General features: G+C 39.1%; 1 protein-coding gene across 1 annotated transcript in view; it reads left to right on the forward strand.

The window, feature by feature from the left end:
- The window catches only part of PGM5 (phosphoglucomutase 5), a 78,353-nt gene extending 54,490 nt beyond the window's left edge, over window positions 1–23,863 (forward strand). Inside the window, exons 8-11 of the mRNA XM_055791517.1 lie at window positions 2,198–2,333; window positions 3,309–3,492; window positions 10,429–10,563; window positions 22,271–23,863. Of these exons, the coding sequence (XP_055647492.1) occupies window positions 2,198–2,333; window positions 3,309–3,492; window positions 10,429–10,563; window positions 22,271–22,360 (545 nt within the window). The 3' untranslated portion in view covers window positions 22,361–23,863. The remainder of the gene's footprint in view (window positions 1–2,197; window positions 2,334–3,308; window positions 3,493–10,428; window positions 10,564–22,270) is intronic.
- The last annotated feature ends 262 nt before the right edge of the window (window positions 23,864–24,125 follow it).

The raw sequence follows: 24,125 nt of genomic DNA on the forward strand, positions 1-24,125 counted from the left end.
CAGAGAGCTGGCAGATTGCAGATCAAGGCAGACACAAAGTGGCGGAAAGGAGGTATACTTACCATCATGACAGCTGCTTTGCAAATGCAAAGGAACGTTACCATCTGTCTCAGCTCTTACATCCATCTACAGTATCAATGGCCTTGTTCTCTGCATTACCTAACTCATAGATACAAACAATCTTTGTGTAAGTCTTTTTTCCTCTTCCCAAGTGTTCAGTAACCTTTCCTACACAACTCAGGTATTGTGCTGAAGTAGCAGTTTGTGTGTAATTAACTCTGTGATGGTTAACTTGCTAGATTCAGGGTGTTGGTGGTCTACACCCCCAGGGTTGAACATGACACAAGAAGTGGCAGGCAGAGCTGCGGCAGGCTCAGGATGATGGGTTCTTAGTAAATCTGTGAGTAGCAGGTACTACCGTGACTGTTGCTCTCTCCCAAGAAGAGGAACTGCAAGTCCAAGGCAGCAGCAGTGACTGGAAGATGTATGTCAAGACTGAAACCCTAGGGATCATGGTTGCTCTCTGCCCATTTCATTTTTTTTCCTTATATGCCTTTAATTTTCTGTTGAGAGTTTTTCACAGGATTAACAGCTTCAGTGCATCAGTTTATGTTATGGGAACCATGTCCTCTGCCAGTTGCAAAATGCAGCTATTTTGACAGATGACTCTGAAGAACCCTGCCGGCTGTTAGGTAAAACTACAGCACTGCAAAGCAGTCTTGCTGCCACAGGATTACTTTGTTTGAGGAAGGAGGATATTTCATAGAACAGCTTTTCAACCAAAGACTTTAGATTCCTCTGGAGGATTTTGCTACGTATCTTCTAAAGGCACAGATAGTTAAATTGGTTGCCTCCGTGACTAGTAGGTAATTCATGGAGGAAACAAAACTTCTGAATTACTGCATTTGCTTTCTACTCAGGGTTGCAGTAACGTGTGACTAGACAGAAAATTATAAGGTTGCAGATAACAAACTTCAACCAAATCTAGTATTGTTATGCCAGTGCAATGACCACATAATTGATGTCTCTTCAAGTTTCTTGAGTGTCTTAGCTTATGTAGTGGTCATCAGTATCTACTGAGTGTCAGGTGTCTTCGATCTTAACTTTGTGTTAATTCTTATTCATGCTTTCTTGTGATTTTTTGGTAATCTGGGTTAGATACATATTGCCACAGAAGTTTGTTCTAAATTATCCCAAAGGAGGGGGCACTTGCTGAGATGACCAAGAATCTTCCCATGAAGGTCTTTTGTTAGAAAATACTGATTGTATTGAAACTTTTTGCTGATTGATACATTCCAGTTTTAACAGGCAGAGGTTAGCCTCATAGAAATATTTCTGGTTAAGATACATTACATGTCTGTTGCAGAGCAACCTATTACTTCAAGTTGGCATTTTGACTTTGGACATGGGAAGTGCAAGATCAAGTCTGTGCTCTTTTGATTTCAGATAATAGACGTGAACTTGTGCCTCCTGTATCTGAGAGTATGTGCTAAATCCTGTGAGGTATTCCAAAATTGTTCCTAGTCTCCATTGTTGGATCAATCTCTTTCTTCTAAACCTAGGAAGTGATTTAGAATTGAGCATCCAAACATCTTTACCACTGAGAGGTATGGAGAAATACAGAAAGGGGAAAAAGTACTATTCTCTTGGTTCTGTTGTGTGGTTTTTTTCCCCAGAAACATTTTTTTTAGGCTTTTGTTTTTTATCCTGATGGGAGGTCATGAACATTCTGGAAATCTTCATTTTTGATTAAATAGGAAAATTCTTTCTCTTCAGCATGGCGGATGAGCAGAGATAAGGAGATGCTGTTGAACTCGACTCACATAACTTAGAACATTCTGGCTTATGGCCAGGGGTTTGCATATCTGGCCCAGTTCTGGGAAATAGTACCAGAGGTGTGAAAACACCCTGTATGTCAGTGAGCAGAAATCATGACTAAAAAATGTTTACCTGCTACTACCATTTCTATTCAAGTACTTGTACATCTTTGTATGTAAGCTTAGAAGTATGGACTTTGCATATATAAATAAATCACATTTTAAACATTAGTTCTCGTTGGCTTTCTGGAACATACCAGAGTATGGTTGATTACTGTTATGTGACATACAAAGTTAAGTAAGACATATGCCCAGCCTTCTTACTTTGTTTTCTGATTTGCAATGATACCAAATAATGTGCTTTATGTATGCCTCTTCAGGGTCTGATCACCTTCGAGAGAAAGATGGACTGTGGGCTGTGCTAGTCTGGCTTTCAATCCTAGCAGCTAGAAGGCAGAGCGTGGAGGAGATTGTCAGGGATCACTGGACAAAATTTGGCCGGCACTACTACTGCAGGTGAGAAAAATGAGGAAAAGGCGCAGGAACTTCTGCAGTTGATAGGACAATTCTGCTGCAACCATGGCTTGTTTAGCTGTGCTCAGCTGCATTTAGGTGTGCATTTATTGTGTCCACAGAATGAAAATCTGCCACAAATTACCACTGTTCTGTGGGGAGGTTTTTCATGATGAGTAAGTGGCAGCAGAAGTTATTTACTTACTGAAGGAGCAAAGTATGTATGTCACTTACAGTATCTCAGTAATTAAATTTTCTGATATTGAATGGCAGAAGGATTTGAATTACTTACTTGTGGAATCTGTAGGCATGGCATGTTACATGGTGTTGAAAAAAAATTAAAATCCCAGCAAGATTTACTCCTGCATTTGTTTCTGTACATGCTTCCATGTGACAGTTTTAATGAGAACTTGAACTATGCCTACTGTTAAATCAGGAGAACTCCAAAGTTCCAAACATCTACTTATCTTTATTAAGGTCTCAAAAGGATGAATTCTGTCATTTACATCTTAGCTTCTGCCTCTCTCTTTCTCTCAGAATAGACTTAACACATAAGAGTTTACATATCCAGAAGGTCCTTTTCACACACCAGTTCCTCAAAACTTGTAGCGAAGTTTTCTCATTTTCACATGACTGTTGAGCACTGCACAGATTCTGTCCTTAGTCCTGGAAAGCTAGCTGTGCATCAATGGCATTTTCTATGCTACTTCAGAAACTGTGCATTTTCTAAATGATTTCTGTTGACTCAAAGTCAGGTGGCCAATGTAGAGCTGTGATGCCCACACATAATTGTCTCATTGCACATTGCATGCATGTGCTGGTTTAATTCTCAATCAGTACTTCAGTGGACCACCTCTAATTTTTGAAGTGAGCAGTAAATTGCTGACTGTGAGTATATTGAGTTCTCTGAAAGCAGAAATGTTTCCTCAGCTGCAAGGGACTTACTTCTTGGTTCTACTTTTTTTATATATTTGCAAGGTTTGATTATGAAGCACTGGAACCCAGAACAGCATACTTCATAATGAGAGACCTGGAAGCTTTGACCACTGACAAATCATTCAGTCATCAGCAGTTTGCTGTGGGTAACAATATCTACAGTGTGGAAAGAACAGACAGCTTTGAGTACATAGATCCTGTGGATGGCACTGTGACCAAAAGACAGGTATGGTTGTAGTGATGGAGTAACGAAGTTTTGTGGCTGTCATAATGTCTCTAACAGTGTTGTTTCTAACGTTTGGCTGGCAAACCTCTCCATTTATTTATAGGATGGTGTTTTCTTTGCTCTGATAGATACCACATTTCCTACTTAAGATTAGCTTTTCTGGGTAAGATAATCCACCTCTGGTTTCGCTTGCACTTACTGTGCAAAACTGGAGGCACTAGTGTAACAGAATGTAGGAGGGGCATATGCAGGAGTCCCTGTTGCCAGCAATGCACATATAGGAAGGGTTCCCTTTCCTGAACAATGCAAAGTGTTAGTAGAAAGATAATCTTGCTTTTTCTGTTTTCTGTCTGAAATCTCCACTTGCTATACATGACAAAAAAAGCTAAATTTTATTGCTTTTTATGATCCACAGGATCTGCAAAATTAAAGCACAGTATCTGTTGTAGCCAATAGCATGCAGAAGACTTCAGTGGATTGTACCATATGGGGGCACGTTTGACTTCTCTAGACCAAATAACTGGTTCTCTGTTCCTTCTGGGCTGTATCCATAATGAGATTCTTTACTATCAAGAACTGCAGTTCAAACTGAGCCTTCAGTGTTTAGAATGTCGTTGTGTGCTCAAAACTAACCATGTACTTTGCCAGGTGTAAATGTATATTCAAACATCTTAAATATGAGCTATGACTCATATTAAAATGTTTTCTGATTTAATGCTGTTTATTTTTATTGTCTTACTTTCTCTGGTTTGTAAATTACTTGACCTGATCAGACCCTAGTAAATGATATTACAAGCCGTTAAAACTATTGTCGTGCCATTCTACTCAGAGTCTTTATAGTTTCCATTCATCATTGCATCCAGAAAACATAAGCAGACCACCTGCCACTGAGCTACTGTCTGTGCGTATTACTGATGAAACAAGATTGGAGGATATTGTCATATTCAAATCCACTGGAAAATTACAGGCATGGCAGACTTGTGCCCCTTGTACTTTTAAAAAACAGCTTGTGAATTTTCAGTGCACTTTTCTTTCCCTCATTTTTCAGCCAAAGCCATTGTCCTAAATTGGAATATAATTGCTAATCATATCACCATGTTACACAAACAGAGAAACATGACTTGGCCTGTTTTCAAATGGACTCCAGAAATGAGCCCAAAAACCAGAAAGCATGTCTTTACATAGGAGAAACACGTATTTATTGAGAGCACAGTTCAAGCAGTTTGTCTTTTGGCAAGGACACATTCCTGGCTTCATGTGTCTGCAGCCTTGGTGGGATTCTGCATGTACAATGAAACAACAGTTCACTGCTACCATTTTCCTCAGGTAGCTGGCTCTTCATGTAAATGCAGATGCCCCTTTCTGACTGTCATGAGCTTCATGCAGCTGTGTTTTCAGGAACTTGTTAAAAATTTTGTTCCCCAGTAGGCAGGGGAAAGAGATTTATATTCAGTGTAACTGCACTATGTCTCATGAATGAGAGGCTGGCTACATGATAATTAATTGGTGTTAATAAACAGCAGGTTCAGCACGACAACAAAATAGGCAGCAAACAATACACTCAGACTCTAGCTTCTGATTCATACTGACTGTTGAAACCCATGAATATTGTTTATCACAGTGCAATAATAAGGCATAAAATTAAATGTTCTGCTGTTCCTGAAGACTGTTTTAATTTTTAAAGTCTTACTGTGCTAGCCTTTGCACACATGAGCATGTAATAGTGCTGTTCCTGAGGATCCTCCAAGCAGAAATGATACCAGTTGCATTTTTGTGTGAAATCTGAATTAGAAGGATGAGAATTACAAGTTTCTTACTATAATGGTTAACTTTGAACTCTTTAATGAAGCGTTCGTATATTCTAAGATTCACATAATAAAACTCTGGGGCTTTGTCATTAGAAGTTCATTAGTATTTTCTCACTCCTTTGTTAGATTTGGGGGTGTAAATGTCTCTGCATGTAGTCTTGCGGGTTTTGTGTTTCAGTTTGAGCAAGAGTCAGGAATCAGGCATTGGAAAGGTTGGAAAAAAGCTATTTCAGTTAACTCTCCAGAGATAAGGCAAAAATTCTTCTCTATTCAGAATGACATTTCAGTAAGTATTTTCCTGTCAGAGTATTGAATGTGGCTTGTAGAGGACACTGAAGGGTCCACAGAGGAGCAAATAAAAATTGTTATAATCACAGTATTTTGAATTAAAAGTATAGCCATTTTGCATGCTCCTAATTTATGTAGGTATCTCTGTGTCTTACGTATTGCTGCTAGGGTAGATTTTTTACTGGTGTACTCCCTGCCATTATATTTTAATAATGTTTTTCCAAATCCTAAGATATTTTGCTTTAAGTTTGCTGCTTAGTCTTGTTCATACTAACTTGATCTATGCTAATGTATTATTATTTGCTTAATTATTAAATTGGTAACTGGAAAAAATCCCAGACTACTGGAAATCAAACTACATAGTACAGTATGTAGTAGGTTTAGTGTCTGAGTGCTTCATAGATACTAGTACATCAGGGTGTTTAACTTGATTGTCATGTAAGACAGAGAAATCCCTGTGAAGCTCCATCTTCATCACATCAGCTTCAAAGCCACTGGATTAACCATGGAACATAATTTTGTTTCGGAGCTTCCACACAGCTCATTAATATCCATTAGCAGGCCCAATTTGCCTAAACTAAATATCTGCAGATGTTCAGAGCTGTACTGAACCTTTTCATCGACTTCCTCCCAGGGAAAAACTATCTGTCCCCATAAGAAAACATTCTTGGTGACAAATAGTGTGCCCTATTTTATTAAAACTGGAAGTTACTCTGTCCTGTGGGCTTTTCAGTGTGTTACTCTTCTTTCTTTTCCTCTTGCATTGGTTTGTAACTTCTGCATTTAAAATTTCATGTCTCATTGAGCTGACACCTTCTATATAAAAAATGGCAAATATCTAGCTTTAAATTAATGAAATTTATGTGAGGTGAAAAAATACCATAATGACAAACAGTGAGTAGGCTGCTTGCAATTTCACCAGCTTGCTTTGACCTTGCTGACCACAAAAGCTCAGAAATGTCAAAAAGGAAAATTTTCATGTAGTAGACTGGATATTCTGTAACAGGCTGGGAAACCCTGTTTAGTTTTGTCTTTACACGAGATCCAGAGTGACAGGTTATTCTCCAGGCAATAGTTTTTTATATTTATTTGGTAACAGTGCTTTTGGCTGATTTTCTTTTTGGTTTTACCAAATGTTTGTAATTCACAGCTTTTAGGTATAATTTCCAGAAAACAGTGAGGAATGTAAAAATTTAATAGCTCTCATTGATTTCTGTGGCCTTCCTGAGTGAAAAACTTTGCTAGTGCTTAAATAACTGGGGTTTTTTTAAGGAGTACAGCCATTGTGTCTCTAATTCCCTTGTACAGAGTATCTTCTGCAGTATGGCAGGAGTCCTAGTCTTACAGACAAATATTAGCTGTCATGATGCATGTGTAAAGATCAATACTGTCAGTCGTGTGTCCCTAAGAAATGCAAAATGAATAAAATAATGTCAGAAATAGTACAGTCAACTGTCTGAATGCTGGTCTTGTGTCTATTTATATTGCATAAACAACCCAAGTGTTATTAACTGTAACATCAGACTGGCCACAGGTGCTGTAGTTTGGTGGAGCATTTTTGCGTCATGGAATTATGGGAAGAGTTATGGGGAGTGTTTATAAATCCTTTTTATTCTGAAGACTGTAATTTAATGAGTGGTGAGACTTCAGATGTGCTAAACCAAGTAACAATATGTTAGTGTTATTGTTGCCAGGTAAACAGGGAGTATATGGAAAAGTATTCAAGTCATCTTGCTAGTCATGTCATTGTGGGAGTTGCTAGGAGTATGTAAAATGCTTGTTCAGTCTTTGGAGAGGAAGACTCACATGCTGTTATGTTCACACTTTAATTTTGTGCAGATATGTCAGACTCCCTTCCTTCTCTCCTAAAGCTGATTGATGTTAATGTTCTGTACTTTGTGCTGCTGGTCCTGGGTTTGACAACCATTCAAAACAAACGGTACCCAGAACTGTGAAACTTCCTTTTATCTTCTTTCTTTTCACTGCCATAAAGTTAAGTGTAATGAGCATTCAGCAAGATACAGCCCCTTGTGCACAGGATCAGATCATAAAAAACTTTCTATATAATTCTAGGTGTCCAAGGTGAAATCTTGATTCTTTTGAAATCAATGGCAAAACTCCCATTAGCATCACTTGAACCATCTCATTGCGAAGTTGGCTTAATAGCAAATATTATAAAAACAAGCTCTAAGGCTCAATCTTCCAAATGTAAGCTTTTCTATGTTTGTCACTTATGCCGTACATTTTGAGGCTTCTAGATAAACTTATGTTGCCGAAACATGTTAAAATTAATATATAATACCATAGTAGTACCTGAAAAGAGTTTTAGGGTGTCACCAGTTAAGAGATGGAAAATATCTCTTAAGCCATCTAATCCAACCCTTTATCCGTTTTCCTGTTGTATATTTTCTAGTGTTAATGAGCATTACACAGGAAATAAGTGGACCTGTTGGAGCAGATCCAGAGGAGGCCCACAAAAATGATCAGAGAGATGGGACAGCTCTCCTATGAGGACAGGCTGAGGGAGCTGGGGTTGTTCAGCCTGGAGAAGACAAGGCTCCAGGAAGACATTATTGCAGCCTTTTAGTACTTAAAGGGGGCTTGTAAGTAAGATGAGGACAAACTTTTTAGTAAGGCCTATGGTGATAGGGCAAGGGGTAATGGTTTTAAACTAAAGGAGGGTAGATTCAGACTAGATATGAGAAGGAAATTTTTTTACGACGAGGACAGTGAAACACAACTGGTTGCTCAGAGTGGTGGTAGATGCCCCATCCCTGGAAACATTCAAGGTCAGGTTGGACTGGGCTTTGAGCAACCTAATCCATTGCAGCGGGGTTGGACTAGGTTTGTAAGGGTCCCATCCAACCAACCCATTCTAAGATTCTGTTATTATCAGTGAAACAATGCTTTATGTGGTGTTGAAGATGTTTTGGCATATACCTAAGGAAACAAAAGTTTCTACTTATAGTTTAGAATATAGGAGCACTGTGTTGCTAAGGTCAGTGTCTTCTCAAGCTGCTGAAGAAACTGGAAGAATAAAATGCTTCTCTCTTAATTCCCTTCTCCCATTTTTTAATGGTTTACTGCCCATTAAAAGTAACGAGGATCTCAGTTTATGCACTAGGCATTTGACAACAGCAGAACTAAAACGGGCAAATAAGGTTCAGTGACTGCATAGCGGAGGTGGCACTTAAAATCATAGAATCATAGAATCATTTAGGTTGGAAAAGACCTTTGAGATGATCAAGTCCAACCATTAACCCAGGACTGCCAAGTCTACCACTAAACCATGCACCACATCTACACATTTTTTAAATACCTCCAGGGATGGTGATTCCACCACCTCCCTGGGCAGCCTGTTCCAGTGCTTGACTACACTTCAATATTTTCTAATATTCAATCTAAACCTCTCCTGGTATAATTTGAGGTTGTTTCCTCTTGTCCTGTTGCTTTCAAGGACAAGAGGGAGAAAGATTTACCCCTTTCTTTCCAGCAGTGTGGCCAGGGAGGCCAACAGCATCCTGGCAGAAGTGAGATGAAGAGACTTACCTCCACCTGTCTACAACCTGCTGTCAGGTAGTTGTAGAGAGTGATGAGGTCTTCCCTGAGCCTCCTTTTCTCCAGGCTAAACAGCCCCAGTTCCCTCAGCTGCTCCTCGCAAGCCCTGTGCTCCAGACCCTTCCCCAGCCCCGTGGCCCTTCCCTGGACACGCTGCAGCCCCTCTACGTCCCTCCTGCAGTGAGGGGCCCAGACCTGAACACAGGGTTCGAGGTGCAGCCTCACCAGTGCCCAGTGCAGGGGGACAGTCCCTTCCCTTGCCCTGCTGGCCACACTGCTTCTGACACAAGCCAGGGTGCTGCTGGCCTCCTTGGCCACCTGGGCACACTGCTGGCTCATGCCCAGCCGGCTGCCGACCAGCACCCCCAGGCCCTTTCCCACCAGGCCCGTTCCAGCCGCTCTGCCCCAGCCTGTAGCGCTGTGTGGGGCTGGTGTGACCCAGGTGCAGGACCCGGCACTGAGCCTTGCTTAGCCTAAGGGCACCATTTACAGAAAGGTAATTAGACTGTGTGTTAGTGCAGAATTGGTAGATTATTGAAACACCACAACTATTTAACTGTGCAATTTAGTCCTTTAACATTAATAGCCTTCCTGTATGGAAAGTCTGTTGACTGTGGATCCAAGTATATGGTCTGTGTTCTGTGGAACCCTGTATTCATGTATGCAACACAAAACGGAGGAGGAGGAAAGAAAAAAAAGAGGTGAAGATGGAAGTAAAGAGCAAATTCACAGTTAATTAATAACAAATCCTTTTTGTTCAATACACAGTTAATATGCATTAATTAGAGTAGTTGAAATTAATTAACATCTTAAATTAAGTTTCCCAAGTTGTACTACAGACTTTCATTGAAATTCTTGTACTCTGATATTGATGCATGGTATGTGAGGGGTAGCAACTGATGCCGTCTTTTGTATTCACTACTGACAACTGGGTTTTGGTCCTGGGATCCTGTAGCTGTTTATTAGGCCACTGATCCTTGTTGATCTTGTAACTATTTCTCAGGCCATTGATTTTGTGCTCTGCCACACAGAGCAAGAACAAATCAGCTAAAGAAAGTAAAAACAGCAGTAAGAGGGTCCTTGCTATGAGAAGTGGGAAGGAATACACAAGATCATTTCTAGTCTTTAGAAGGAGAAAAAAAAAAGAGTAATAAATCATTTGTCCAAAGTAAGGAATTGCATCCAAATTACCATTCCTTTCACTTTTCATTTTAAAGCAGTGAACTGTGATTTGCAAAGGTACTGCCGCGTTACATATATGCTGCTCCTTCTTCTCCCATAGGGGCTGCGGATTGTTTTTTCAGATGCTTCCAGGCTGATCTTCAGAATGAGTGCTTCTAGCCATGTGAGAGCTACTCTCCGTATCTATGCAGAGAGTTATGAAAAGGATCCTAGCCAACACAATAAGGAACCACAGGTAATGCAATAATATTGTAATAAGTTGATGAGTAATGCAATTTCGTTGTAATAACAATGGCTACAGGTTTTCATCTTTAATCAGAAGGAACACTCAGCAATTTGACCCCTGTTTACTGTTAGTGGATGATTTTCCTGATCATGTGACTGTAAACATTTTGAGGCAGGACCAACAATTTTAGTATGTTTGTGTAATATCTTAACAAAACAGGAATGTCAGGGGCTGAGATACCTGGTGATAAATGCTGGGCAATGACTCTTAGTCTATTAAGTGAAGCTGAGCTAGTTTTAGTTTTTCTCTCATTTTTTTGCAAGTGTTGTAATCTGAATTATAGAACAATATTTTTAAAAAATATAATAATTTTTCAAGCAGGTTATCTGGGGACCACTTAGTTACAACATCCCAGAGATTCCTTACAGTAACAGTTATGCCAGAGTCTAAACAGTGCAGGGATTCCTTGTAAGGGAAAGACGTGCAGCTGTCTGAGAATTATCTGATATCATAACTTTCCTAAGAAGAGTGAAGGTTGAGAGCAGGTTGCAGTATAGTCCAGCAGATGCCTAAACCTTTTTGTTATACAAATCACATTTTGATTTCCAGATTTTTCCCAGTAAAACACCTTAATGCAACAAGAGAACTAAAGATGTTTCATGGAAGAGAGGATAAACATTTGGTTGGTAGTAAATCAAAAACCTGTAGTTTGAAGTCCCATTTAGTTATGTATTCCTGACTGTAATGCAAATGCAAATTTCCCAAAACATAAAAGCTGTCAGATGGATTTGAACCCTAGGCAAATGTTAGACATTGTTTTTTCACTGGATTTTCACCATAAATTTAGTGAGTTTCTTCTTATGCTATTAAACAATTGTCTATCAGTCATGAAAAGTGCTGCAGTTTTTTCCAGAAATGTTGCAGATACTATCTATTTATTTTATTTGCTTCTTAAAGAGCAGTTTGCATCCTCAGTAACTCCTCTGACAGAATACTTACCATTTTAAGCCTCCAACAGAGTAAAGGACCATTTTTCAGCAGTTCTTTTGTTTTTCTGTGCACCTAGGTTTAGCCAGTGAGCAGGGTTATAAATATATTTTGGCCGAGGACATTCGCACTTGCTACTGTATTGGGTTTATGTAGCAAAGTTTTGATAGTGGGGGAGGGCTGCAAGGGTGGCTTCTGTGAAAAGCACCAGAAGCTGTCTCCATGTCAAACAGAACCAGTTCCAGATGGCTGCTAGGTGGACCCACCACTGGCCAAAGCTGGGCCAATCAGCGATGTTGGTAACCCCTCTTGGATAACATATTTAAGAAGGGTAAAAACCGTTGTGCAACAGTAGCAGGGAGGGAAGAGTGAGAACATGTGGGAGCAACAACTACGGAGACACTAAGGTCAGTGAAGAATGGAGGGGGAGTGACAGAGCGGCTTGGTGGGCACCTGGTGGCCAGCCAAGGCCAATGCACCTATGTGAAATTTTGCCACAGCGCAAATTGTTTATCAGCTGCATTAAGCTGACCATTGTAAATATGGTTCTTTGTGCTATGTAGGTAAGGCATAGATGAAATGAAAATAACTCATGGGAAGAAACAGACTAAGACATTCGTTTTAGACATTTGCAGTGGACTTGGAGTAACCTTGTGATATGTGACACAAAGTGTTACCTGAACACATTTCCTGCCTAACAAATCCCAACAAAAAATACTAGAAAACAATGGAGCATGTACTTGCAGCATTCGTCTAGCTAAACTTCTGACTATTTCATTATAAAGGAGCATGTGCCTTTTAAGATGGAATGTTTTTTGCGTCAACAGATTGTTCTAGTTGTTACAAGGTATGCAATATGAAAGAAGCGACATGCTGGCAGAGTTTAGGTTTGTGTGTCTCCTAATGTAACCTGCAATCAATGCTCTTCTTTTTTTAACAACTTTTTTTTTTTTCTTTGTAAATGAGTGGAAAACAGCAAATGTTCTCAGTAAATCTTCAACTTGTAAAGACACTAGGTTGAGGGAGCAGAGGTTATCCTTAGAAAATGAGAAATGTGCTGCCCTGCTGTTACATTGAATCTCTGTTCTGCCTGGGTTTGCTTGAGAGACCCAATAAAGTCCACTGCAAGGTCTAGTGACCTCACCAGCAACTCACATTGCGTCCAGGGAGCAGCCAGAAAGGGACTGCTGCTCAAGGTGGTAGGAGCCAGGCACCCAGAGCAGCTATGGCACAGGCGGTGCCATCATTGTCCAGGGGACAGTCCCACAGCTGGCAAGTGGAGCAGGCAGAGCAGAGCAGGGCTCTGGTAACAAGCTCTGTCGACCATCCCAGACAAGGCAATTGACGAGTCAGGTTCAGGGTCCGTCTGGAGCAGGAGATGGGATCAGAGACAGGGCTGGAGAAAAGGCTACTGTGTGAGTCCGGCCAGGAGACAGCAGGGTCAAAGTCAGGACTGGACACAAGCTACAACGTACATCCGAGGGTTATGTCAGGGAGAAGAGCTACCTATAGCACAGGTCTGAGGTCTGCCCAGGCAGCAGAGCCAGAGTCTGGAGACAAGCACTCCTGTGGCACAGCTCAGGCAGGGGTGACACCCCTGGGCAGGCTGAAACAGCCGTGAGCCCATGGGCAGGGTGCAGGGGAGAGTCCTCGGGGGAGACTGGGCAGGGCAGTAGGGCTTGTCACTGCTCTCAAGGCTTTCAGAGTCTGGTCTTTTATTCTAGATACCAAAAGGGTCTGTTATTCTTAGAGACAGAAATAGGCTGAAAGTTTTTTTCCTGTATGTGTACCAGAGCCTGTCAGATTGTTACACTTTTGGCTGTTTATGAAGGATATTCCCTAGTGAACAGATAATCCCAGGGGTAGAAACGTCATTGCCTTGAAACTCATTGCAGGGACTTTCCTGCATTCATGCAGTGCAGACAGACATTTTAACATCGAGGCTGGCTCAGGAAATACATACACTCTCCTCATCTCTTGCCATGTGCACCAAATCTAGGACAAACAGCAGTTTCATCACAATTAACGCAATAAATTCTTTTTCTGGTTTCTCATTTTATAGTATTGCACAGTTCCCACTGCTCCTCTTTCCTTGCCCTGGCTGGATACCTTGCCAACAATGTGAGGGCATTAGGACCTGCAAGGTCATAGATTGTATCCCGTAAGCAAATGGTGGATTTCAAGGCAGTACATAAATTTGATTTCAGAAGATCCTCATGTTAGTAAAAAATTAACTGAAAATTTCTCAGGAGGTCCTTTGATAATCTTCAACGGAATATGTGGAAGACAGTGAATAGCAAACTCCTTTTCAACATTGCTGGGGAGAGGCAGCATAGTTTTCCTTATACTGTAATTTCTTTGTTGTTTAGTTTGCTTTGAGATTCATACTGATACATGTACATCTGGAAGAGCTCTAAGAGATTTGAAATTTTAAGTACTTTGTTTCCTATTCACTTTCAGTAATGGGGCCATAAACAACATATTCACGTTACTCAAAGAGCACTGATGTAAAGTATGTAAAGTATATACCTTATATGTAGTATTTAAGAAAATTGTTACATTTGGGATAAATGCTTATTTTTCTTTAAGTGTAGGTGATCTTCATAATTGGGTAGATGACTACATGTAGCTTCTGTATCATTGCACTCTGCCTGGAACAGCTGTTCAGGAGAAACTCTCTTGCATACTTCTTATATTATAAACCAAGACATAGAATTGATTGATGATTGGCTGCTTAAGTAAATACTTGGCTGCTTCTCCTTACTGGACCACCTCCTTCCATTCTTTTCATTTTTTACATAAATAAGTGGAAGAGGAATGCTTTGCATTGCTCTGTGTTTTTTTCACAGTGAATAGTGAATGTATCACCATTCACTAGGGTAATTCCAGTGAATACCTGAAACAAAAGGTAAAAATACCTTGAGACATCTTTTTGCCCTTTTTTTGCAAGAAATAAATCTCTCTGTCTTGATAGACAACTCATCTATATTGGAAGTTACAGTCTGATTTTGTGGAATCATTGTGGTAAGTAGCTTGATTTTGTCTCATAACAGCATCCTTTTTTTCCCCCTTTCCTTTCAGACAAAGCCTCTTCCAAAATTATTCACACAGCTTTTCAGCAGTTTTCAAGTTTTTCTAGTTTGCTTCTGTTCCCTTTGGCAGTGTAACTGCTGTTGGTGAATCTTGAACAGATACACAGAAATCTAAACCACACCTTCCAATATGCATGCTGAGACTTGCATATTGTCCTGAAACACCAACATGACATTATGGCACTTCTGGAGTGAAATATTGATTGGGAGGTATTGTAAAAGTAATATATGCAAGTACATTTCTTTTAAAAACAACTGTTCACTTGAGGTGGACAGAATTAATTGTTTGCCTTAGAGGTGCTGTACTTCTGTGGATGACCATAGTACCTTTCCCACAAAAGGCTGGACCAGATGATCTTTCAAGGACCCTTCCAGCCTGGGCTGTTCTACGACGAACCTTTGTCCAGAGCAAAATTTGGACAAAGATCTGTAACGATGCTCAATATCATCCAGGTTCAACTACAGTGAGAGTGCTAGCTACTTTGGTTTGATACCCAACAGAAAGCCTGACATACTTCGAAGGACTATGGGGGCTGCTCAAAGCTGTGCCTCTTAACTTTGGCCAGAGTGAGCCATCAAAGTGAGTGATGCTCAAGTGAAGGTCTCCTCATGCTTTGTTGTGCTTCAGTACTGTGTAACGCTTCATGAGTCTTACAGGAAGAGCTGATTTTCAGGCCTTATGGCCTTTAAGTGTATGTTTTCCTTCAGAATCATTAGAGCTTCCATAAGAGCATTCTTGTAACCAAACAGAAGCAAGGATTATAAGCATCTTTTTTTCCAATGTATATGTTGGCCAAACAGTAGCTGTTAATGAACATAAGGGTCACACAAATCTTGTTTTAGTAGTGTCTTTCATACAGTTAATTGGTAATACTTTCCACCTAGAATAAATTAAGCATAGCAACTGCCTGATCAACAACATGAGTCCAAGGGAAAGTAGTAAAATATGCCAATAATTAGAAGTCTGAGGTCATAGATAAATGTGAATGGCAGTGACTTCTAGCTGTTGAATGATCCGTTGAAGGAAATTGGCAGAAGCAGCTTCATGGTCAGCTGGGAGATAAAGAATGGCTACTTTTTCCATTACTAGTTGAATTCTTCCTATAAGCCAGTATCAACAGGAGTGAAAATCAGGAGCAATAAAGAGAAATGGCTATCATGCTGTGTGCAGAGTATATTACAACCAATTCCATGTAAGCATTTTAAAATTACATGATTTATAGTGGTGATGCAATCTAATTCTAAAACAAAGCCTTGAAAACAATGCCAAATGCTTTTCTGAAACTGGAATATTTTCCTTAGAGTGGAAGACCACTCTGGTGATGCTCCTTGGCGCTAGTGATGTCCCTCATCACTCTTTATACCTGAGAAAATCACTTTCCAGATAACAGGGAAGATTTCCTTAAAAAGACAATCTCTTTGGTTTTAACCAGTCCAGTAGGCATCCAACTCACACTTTCAGGAAGTGCAGTTCATTATTACAAACCACAGACTTCTATCTGTAATCTTGGACCTTTATGCATTGGCATGTATATTTTTCTAAAATTAACAGAGTTAATAGCTGTGCGAATTGTAACACAAATGGAAAATCTAGAGATACATTCAATGGGCATGAAATATTAAAATAAGAATTTATTGATCTTTAGGCTCATTTATAGCCAAATTTTATAGATCAGCTCATTATTTGTTATTTGCAGATCTCAGCACATGGCTAATTATCTTCTTGTCCTTTGTCTAGCCACCTGGATACATTATCAAAATTGGATAAGATTCAAACAGGAAGTTTCATATATAAGTACCAAGAAAGAAGTGACCCATTATGCAGAGTTGCTTTGAATTGCTTAACTTGTAAATCCAACATGTCCTTCAACAGCATGGTTGTGCTGCTGTTGCAGGATAAGTGCCCTGGGAATAATGTAGTGAGTAATCTGGATTGTTCTGAATATGGGCTAACTAGCTGTGTTTGCAGTATGTTATTATTCATTAAGTGAATTGCAACAGCAATAAATAGGTGTTGTCATAGACCTATGCAGTCTATATCAGGTACTCTTAAAACGGGATGCAGTGAATTATTTTTGCAAAAGACTAATGAGCTAAGTGCTAGTTAGCTACAGAATAATTAGACTAGCAGCAGCCAAGCAAAGATTTTGGGGCAGGAGTTGTTTCTTTGTGGTTTTGTCCAGAAAGGCAAGGCAAATAAAAGAAGAATCATTGGAATAAACTGTGTCTTGATCTTCAAAGACTCAATTTCTGAAACAATTTTTGAATGGCAAATAATGGAAGAAAAACCTGATTCTCAGGTGGACCTTGGTTGGCATATGAAAGGATAATGAGTATGTATGATTGTATATATGTAGTGATTATATAAAGCGTTAGTTTATAGTGTGACTATATCCAAAAGCAGGGAGCTGAAATCAGTAACCCAGAAATCCTTGTGTCCAATGTGACTTATGAGGTATAAAATTAAAGGTTTCTGTATATGGTCCTGTCAAGACGCTCCTACAACCCTAAGCACAAGTGCAGTTTGCTGTAAAATGATTGCCTCTCTTTACTTTTGAAGCATTGCATCTTCTAGCATGGCTCTGGTTGACTATTAAATCATACAGTATGTCCAGAGAAATCATATGAGGTTTTGCCTTTACTATTAAAAGTAATAATACTTGCTTTGAGGGGACATGGGATATAGAGATTTCCATCTGTTTGTTCACACTTTTAGGTAGCACAGCATGTTTGTACTGTTCAGGTAATTTAGCTTCTGACTCTGCCCAAAGCCATACAATGACAAATTTTAAATCAGCTGGAACTGGAAAGGAATATAGGAAAACTACTTCATGTGACAGTAATTATAAAATATTTCATGAATCCAGGAAATTATTTCATTAAACCTGATCTTCCCTCAAAGCTCTTTGGATGTACTAGAAAATAACTATTCTGTTGCAAATGTAGATGTTTCCGGGCACCACTCAGTGTACATTTTCCTCCTGTCTTTTTCACCCCTCCTGCCTGCCCTCCTCTATTGCTAGGGGCAGAACAGCTGGCCTCCTGACCTTTATTGTATTTTTATTTGAGTTAGCAGGCAGATCATGCACAAGAGTAGAGAGATTAGTTCCCTTTTTCCTACAGCGAGTGTGCTGCTTCATGGTAATAAAATTATCATTACCAGTGCTGTGTATGTTACAGAGCCAGTCCAGTTTGTTCCATGATGAACCAGGCTATCCACATTGTTTAGATCTTCTGGGATGGGTAGCTGTAGCATAAACCTGTCCAAAGACTTCTGGTTTTTTGGAATGCAAGACCCAAGCAGGCACACTGAGCTGAGCTGTGTGTTGAACCCTTATGGCAGAAGCCCTGCAGAAGGTACAACTGTGGTGCCAGACTATGTGATCTTAATGCCGAGATCACCGTCTAGTTGTTTCAGTCCATGCTTTGTATCTCTTCCATCACTTTAGTGTTGCTTTGTAAGTGTATTTGTTTGACTTTGAAAGTACGTTACAGCCAAAGGAAAAGCTCCTTCTCATAGGTAAGGCCATCAAAAAATGTTTTGGGGATCTGCCCCTCTCTTCTGCCTTTCTTCTTTCCCTTAGTTCATGTGATAGTGATTCTGTTGCCCAGGTTACAGAGGGCTATCAGCAGCTTTGAGCAGTCACACGAAGCAAGGGGAAATGACAGGGGAGCAGGAAGAGGTAAGAAAGGAAGGAGTTATTTCTTGATTCCTCTGTGTCCTTGTTCCAGGGCATAGAGCTGTCTCAGTTACCCTGACCTCTCTAAACAAACTTCTGTGTAATGTTTTAAACGATAAAAAGAGAAGGAATGGAAAGGAATTTAAGTTTTAGGAGAGAAAAAGATTTCTAGCCCAGGCCTGAAACATCAAGGTTTATCGTAATTTATAAAATAATAATACCAACAACACCTAGAAATTACAGCTTTTGGTGACTTTGAAGCATTCTGCAAGCACGCTTTTTTCAAGGTTGCCTTTACGAATGGGAAAACTACTTTAATTGATGCTGACAGGCAAGCAGCTGATGAAGTAGAATGGACAGCAGTTTTTAGAGAGAGATGGAAAACACTTGGCACATCTTCTATCTTTACAAAGCTCCAGAAGTTAAACTATAGCCTTTCTTTGAGAACTTCATGCTGTACTAACCCACTTGTTTATCTCTCTTTAATTCTGAGGCATTAACAATTGTTCTATGGAAATTAATTCTTCTGGAACAGGTAGTATTATGCCAGCTCTGCTTAGAAATCTGTTGCAAGGTCTGAACATTTGTTCTGAAATAATTACTGTCCAAAGTGCCATTTTGATTATTAGTAATTCAGGTGACTAAATGCCTGCGTAACAGTCACACAAGGTTTAGCCGATTGATGCTGGATCTTTATCACCAGTAGGACATTCTCTTAAGACTGATCAATTTGAATGGCCTTCCATTAGCTGTCCTGGTGATCCCAGAATACAGAGAGCAAATGGTTTAGCCTTTAATGTTTTACAAATAGTGACATATATACAAATAATTGACCATGTTCCTAGTCTTCCACCCTGTACATTCACTTGGGTATAAGTAAAGCTGAGAGACCTCAAAATAACACTGGTGGGCATGATGCTGAATGCAAAATGCAGATCAGTACAGTAAGAGAAGACAGAGCAAAACTCGAGAAGTGCAGAAGAGAGCTGTAGTTAGCTGGTGTTCAGTAAAATGTTTGGATCCTATTTGAGGGCATTACCATTCTGTTAGCCTTCTTTTGTTTTATTTTTCCCAGATAAATTCTGCAGAATTCTTATTACTTATGAGACTGATGGAGCAACTTGGTTTTGAGGCTTACATTGAACTGGGAAAGGTGAATTTGAGACCTATGGAAAATGTCTGTGCCTAGACTGTGTAAAACTCACCTACATTTAGTTTTCCTAAAAAGACTGAAATTCAGTGCAGGCTGGAGGAGAGACTGAAGAGAAAAGATTCACGAACTTTCCAGGCAAAGACTGGACAGATCATTTTGCATCAGAACTGCATTGATTTTTTATGGAAGTTGGCAAGTCTTACTGCAAGTGCTACACATAGTAGGTTTTCACAAAGTGTTTCTTGACGTATAGATGGCATTTGTCCACCTGATTTGAGAAAATTATTTAGAAAAGTATTTTCTAAAGCCAAACTCCAGACACATGCTGAGCCTTTAACCTGCAAGCAGGTACATTTCAGCCCTGCTTGAGCCTTTGGTAAAATCGATGCATCACAGGGCAAATCTTGTCTGAGAACTTGACTAGAGGAAAGACAGTTATACAGAATTTTCTTGCAAGATACAGAGAGAAAAAAAAAAGCTATATGAGCCAAGCAGGAATGATACACCTCTGACAGCTTTGGTACAGATTATTCCCAAGCAAAGGGCTTTTGCTCTTTGTTTGCTTTATGTTAGATATCTGCTTCTTTGATGTATTTGCTAGTATGAATAATCATTCCTACCAGTTATTTCTTTAGAGATATCACTTCTATCTGTTGTTAACTAAAGCAAAACTCTGATTTAAGTAAGTTCTTTTAATTTTCAGTTCTTAAATTTTGTCTAAAGGATAACATACCATATCTCCCAAACTGTTTCCAAGAGCTAAATATGCTAACGTACAGTGTGATTGTAATTGCCATTTCGAGTCAACATACCAATAGTAATTTCTTAAGTAGAAAGAAACATTTGAAAAATATTTTAAAATCAAGATCTCTTTAAGATATAGAAGTCTTTGTAGAATCATATTAACTGTAGATGATTGCTGGCTGGGATTTCTCTTTTGCAACTGAAATGTAAACTATTTATTACAGAGATAAAGGAGCTTTTAAAAGGCATATACAGCTCCAGTTCCTTGCTGTTCTGCCTGGCTCTTGCCATTCTGAAGAGAATGCACTTTTGGCTTTTTTACATCTGTAGGATAAAGAAACTGTCATTAAATTGAAATGTGAGAGGACAGAACTAAACCAGGACTTTCTCAGTTGAGAAGCATGATTGTAGCAAGCAGGATATTTAGTAGTAATTGGAGTGACCTGGCAAAACAGCAGCAGCTAAATTGTTTATGTAAATGGGTGTCATATAAACTCATTTGATTTTGTGCGTTGTTCAAAGCATTGTGTCAAGTTTGTTTGGTTTGAGTTTTTTTCTTCAGAGTGCATTTGGTGCTTAAGAAAGCAGGGTCAAGTAAAGCTGGTTAGCAGAGTTGCTCTTTAAATTTTCTTGTGCTTTTTAGATTAAATAAGGAAGAGGTTTCTTAAGGGAGTGCCCAGAGGGACTTCATGTGCTTTGGTCTTACTTCAGTTCTCCTTAATCCATGTTGCTGGAGGGAAGGAATGATATATGAAAGATCTTACAAATTGGCACATTTTAATATTTTTTTTTGCAGAATTTGCCCACAATTACGAATTTGTACTTTGCATATTAATCTTTTATCTAAGCATGTTTGACTTTAGTGGGCTTTTATTCTGCTTCAGTGATTATTCAGTAGGTAGATATCTACAAAAATGGAACTTTTTGAACAATAACATGTCAGACTGCTCACACCCATACATAACCAAGTTTGATCGTAAACTCACTTGACACCAGTGGCAGTCATGGTGTTATTCCATGGCTGCTTGCACAGTAAGGTTGTCTCCTCACCCTTGATTTAAACGTCTGACCATTTGTATAAATAAAGCAAACGCCTCATACTGTCAGAAACTGTTAGGTGGCTGAAACGGATTCAAAGTATTTATTATATTAAGAATATACAAAAGATAACTGTAAATTTAAGTTCTTCAGAATTACTGTTGTGTTTGATTTGATTTTTAAACCTGACAGGTTTAAAGCCAGAATGTAGTCTATTTGAAAGGGGCAGCAGCGGGAAATCTTTGAGCATCAAAAAATTACCTTACTAGTCTGGTATTCAAATATATGATTCTCTGAAAAGAAGGTTTTTGCACAAAACTCTGGTCTGCTGGTTTATCTTTACGTATCATTTAATCAACTGAGAAAAGATTCAGTTGCCATGTGAAAAATTGTGTTTTACTTGGGTTTCATGAGGTACTGTTATTGTTGTTACCTGCATTCACCCATCTGGGCAGTCCCATACATGCAGACATTTAGTAAGGTCTGTAGCCTGGAACTTGAGAGTTCAGGCTGCTTCTGTTGGAATTTATGCTATTTAATACAATTGCAGGTGGTATTAAAAACACACTTCTGTGATTTCTGTTAAGGTAATTGTTGGATTACGTTCTGACCCTAAACTTCACAGATTAAGTACATATAGGAAGAAAAATCTCATCTACATAGCTTCCACTCATCAGAATATAAATAATTTTACTTCTGTGATTTCTAGGTTGTTTTGGACAGCAAATTTTGCCAAAGCTCTGCAATTCCTGTTACATAGAGAGACATTATCAGTATAGTATTTTTACTGGTTTCTCTTTTCTGTGTAGCCTAGGTACACTTATTGTAGTGCTTCACAAAACATATGGTTAGCGTGGTACTTCATTTTGTCAAGTATGACGATACAGATACTGTAGTTGTGTCAGTGTTTATTATTAAATTATTTACTATTATTATATAATGCTACAGTTAAAAGGGGGATTTATAAATGGGTTTGTTGATATTTATATTTTATGTAATTCAATGTATTTCTTCCTCTTTAGGCTGTGCTGAGTCCTCTTATAGCAATTGCACTGAAAATATCTCAGATTCACGAGAGGACAGGGCGAAAGGGACCCACTGTCATCACCTGAAGCCACGGAAGATTGTTAAACCAGGGCCAAAAGAGGAACAGCAAGGAAGAGACAGGACCTTGCTGAAATTTGTTAGCCATTTGTGCCTTGTATGATTTTAAAAGTTTTCTTGGGAATAGAGGTAGGGTAGGAAGAAAAATTCAGTATAATATTGAGCATATTCATTTGCATTGATCTCCAAATACAGTAGTGTATTGACTTCTTTGTTTTACCTGCAATATCTTAATTTCAGATAACAATATAACCAAAGAAAGAGGCCTTAAACTTCAAGTGTTGTCAGCAATGTGACAGAAATGGAAAACTGCTTGTTTTTGAATGCTGTGATAAAAGTTGGGAAAATTTCGGTTAGGGAGAGGTGGGGAGGAGTTGCAAAGCAAAGACATGCTTGGTGGATATTGTTTGGGATCCTGTCATCTTCTTGTTGGTTTACAAAGAGGTATACAGAGCATGTCTGAGGCATAAGGGCTGTATGCTTACACTAAGCTTTGCAAAGAGTGTATTGCCTCTTCTGACACCGCTCCTCCTCTCCTGTCTCCTGTTGCTCATACATGCATGCTGGCAGCAGTGCTGTATACATACTTGCACATGCTTCCAAAGAAGGGGTTATCCCATATTTTTTTTACCCCTGCTTTTAAAGCATATCAATGTGACTTGTGCCTTTAGATTTTTCTGATTTTTTGATTCTTTTTTTTCCTCCAAAGGGAGGTATGTGTGCTGTAGAAGCTGATTGTGTCCTTCCAGTGATATGTCGGGTGTGTAACCTGGCTATCTTTTGCAATATTCCTCATGTCAGGAGATGATATTGGTGCTTACTGTGTTTGAAAGGTAATCACTGCAAGTTCAGCAATTTTTCGTGGAGGAGTTGTTAGGGAAGTTTTTTTAGTCTTTGGAGTACTTCTGCTCTGCTTACTTACGGTAAGTGAAGCATGTAGTGAAGAGGAAATGAAGACAAATGCTAATGAATTAAATAGAAATACTTGTCTGATTCACCAGCTGGACACAGTTTCTGTTAGATTCTTTGTATCAGTGGATCATGGAATAAAAATCTGGGGAGTGCAAAGGGGGAAGATACGTCCTGGCATAGATCTGAGAAGGATATTGGGGATATGGGCAGCGTTTTTCTGCTTATGAAATGATACTGCAGTTCTAGCTACAATACTGTTCTCTGAAGAACACAAACACTTTATGCATGTGACTTGTTTGAAAGTTTTGCTTCCTTGGGAACAGTGTGGTCACTTGTATTGTTCATCAGGGTGGCTTTGTGCAACTTGCCTCTTTGCAGTGTGTTTCAATTCATTGTGGTTGTCAAATTTTAGTGCAATTTATATAATATTGCAGCAGAGGAAATTGTTTTGATTTCTTTCAACACTTCTGTCAAAGAATTGCTATGGCACTTAGTACACAATAAAGAGTAATGCTGTATTTCTGTCTTAATACATAATTGTGGACAAGACACACTGCACTTCCAAGCGTCCTAATAAAACTGCCTTTAATACAATTACATTATCTAGTTAATTGTCTCTAAACAAATAAGGTATTAATGTTCTCACATAGTGTTCTACCTTACCATTAAGTATTCCGATAAACCAAAAAAAAAAAGATTTTAAGACTTTATTCTTTTTATAAGGATTTTTTTGAAGATAAACACAGTATCCTCACATCTACTTTTAAATGTAATGATATTAATTTTTACAGAGACCTTGTTTATCTATTCTTTCATTTTTCTTATATATCAAACTCCTCTAGGTGCAGGATAGTAAGCTCC

Source organism: Falco peregrinus, chromosome Z, assembly GCF_023634155.1.
Source record: "Falco peregrinus isolate bFalPer1 chromosome Z, bFalPer1.pri, whole genome shotgun sequence".
Taxonomy (NCBI): Eukaryota; Metazoa; Chordata; class Aves; order Falconiformes; family Falconidae; genus Falco; species Falco peregrinus.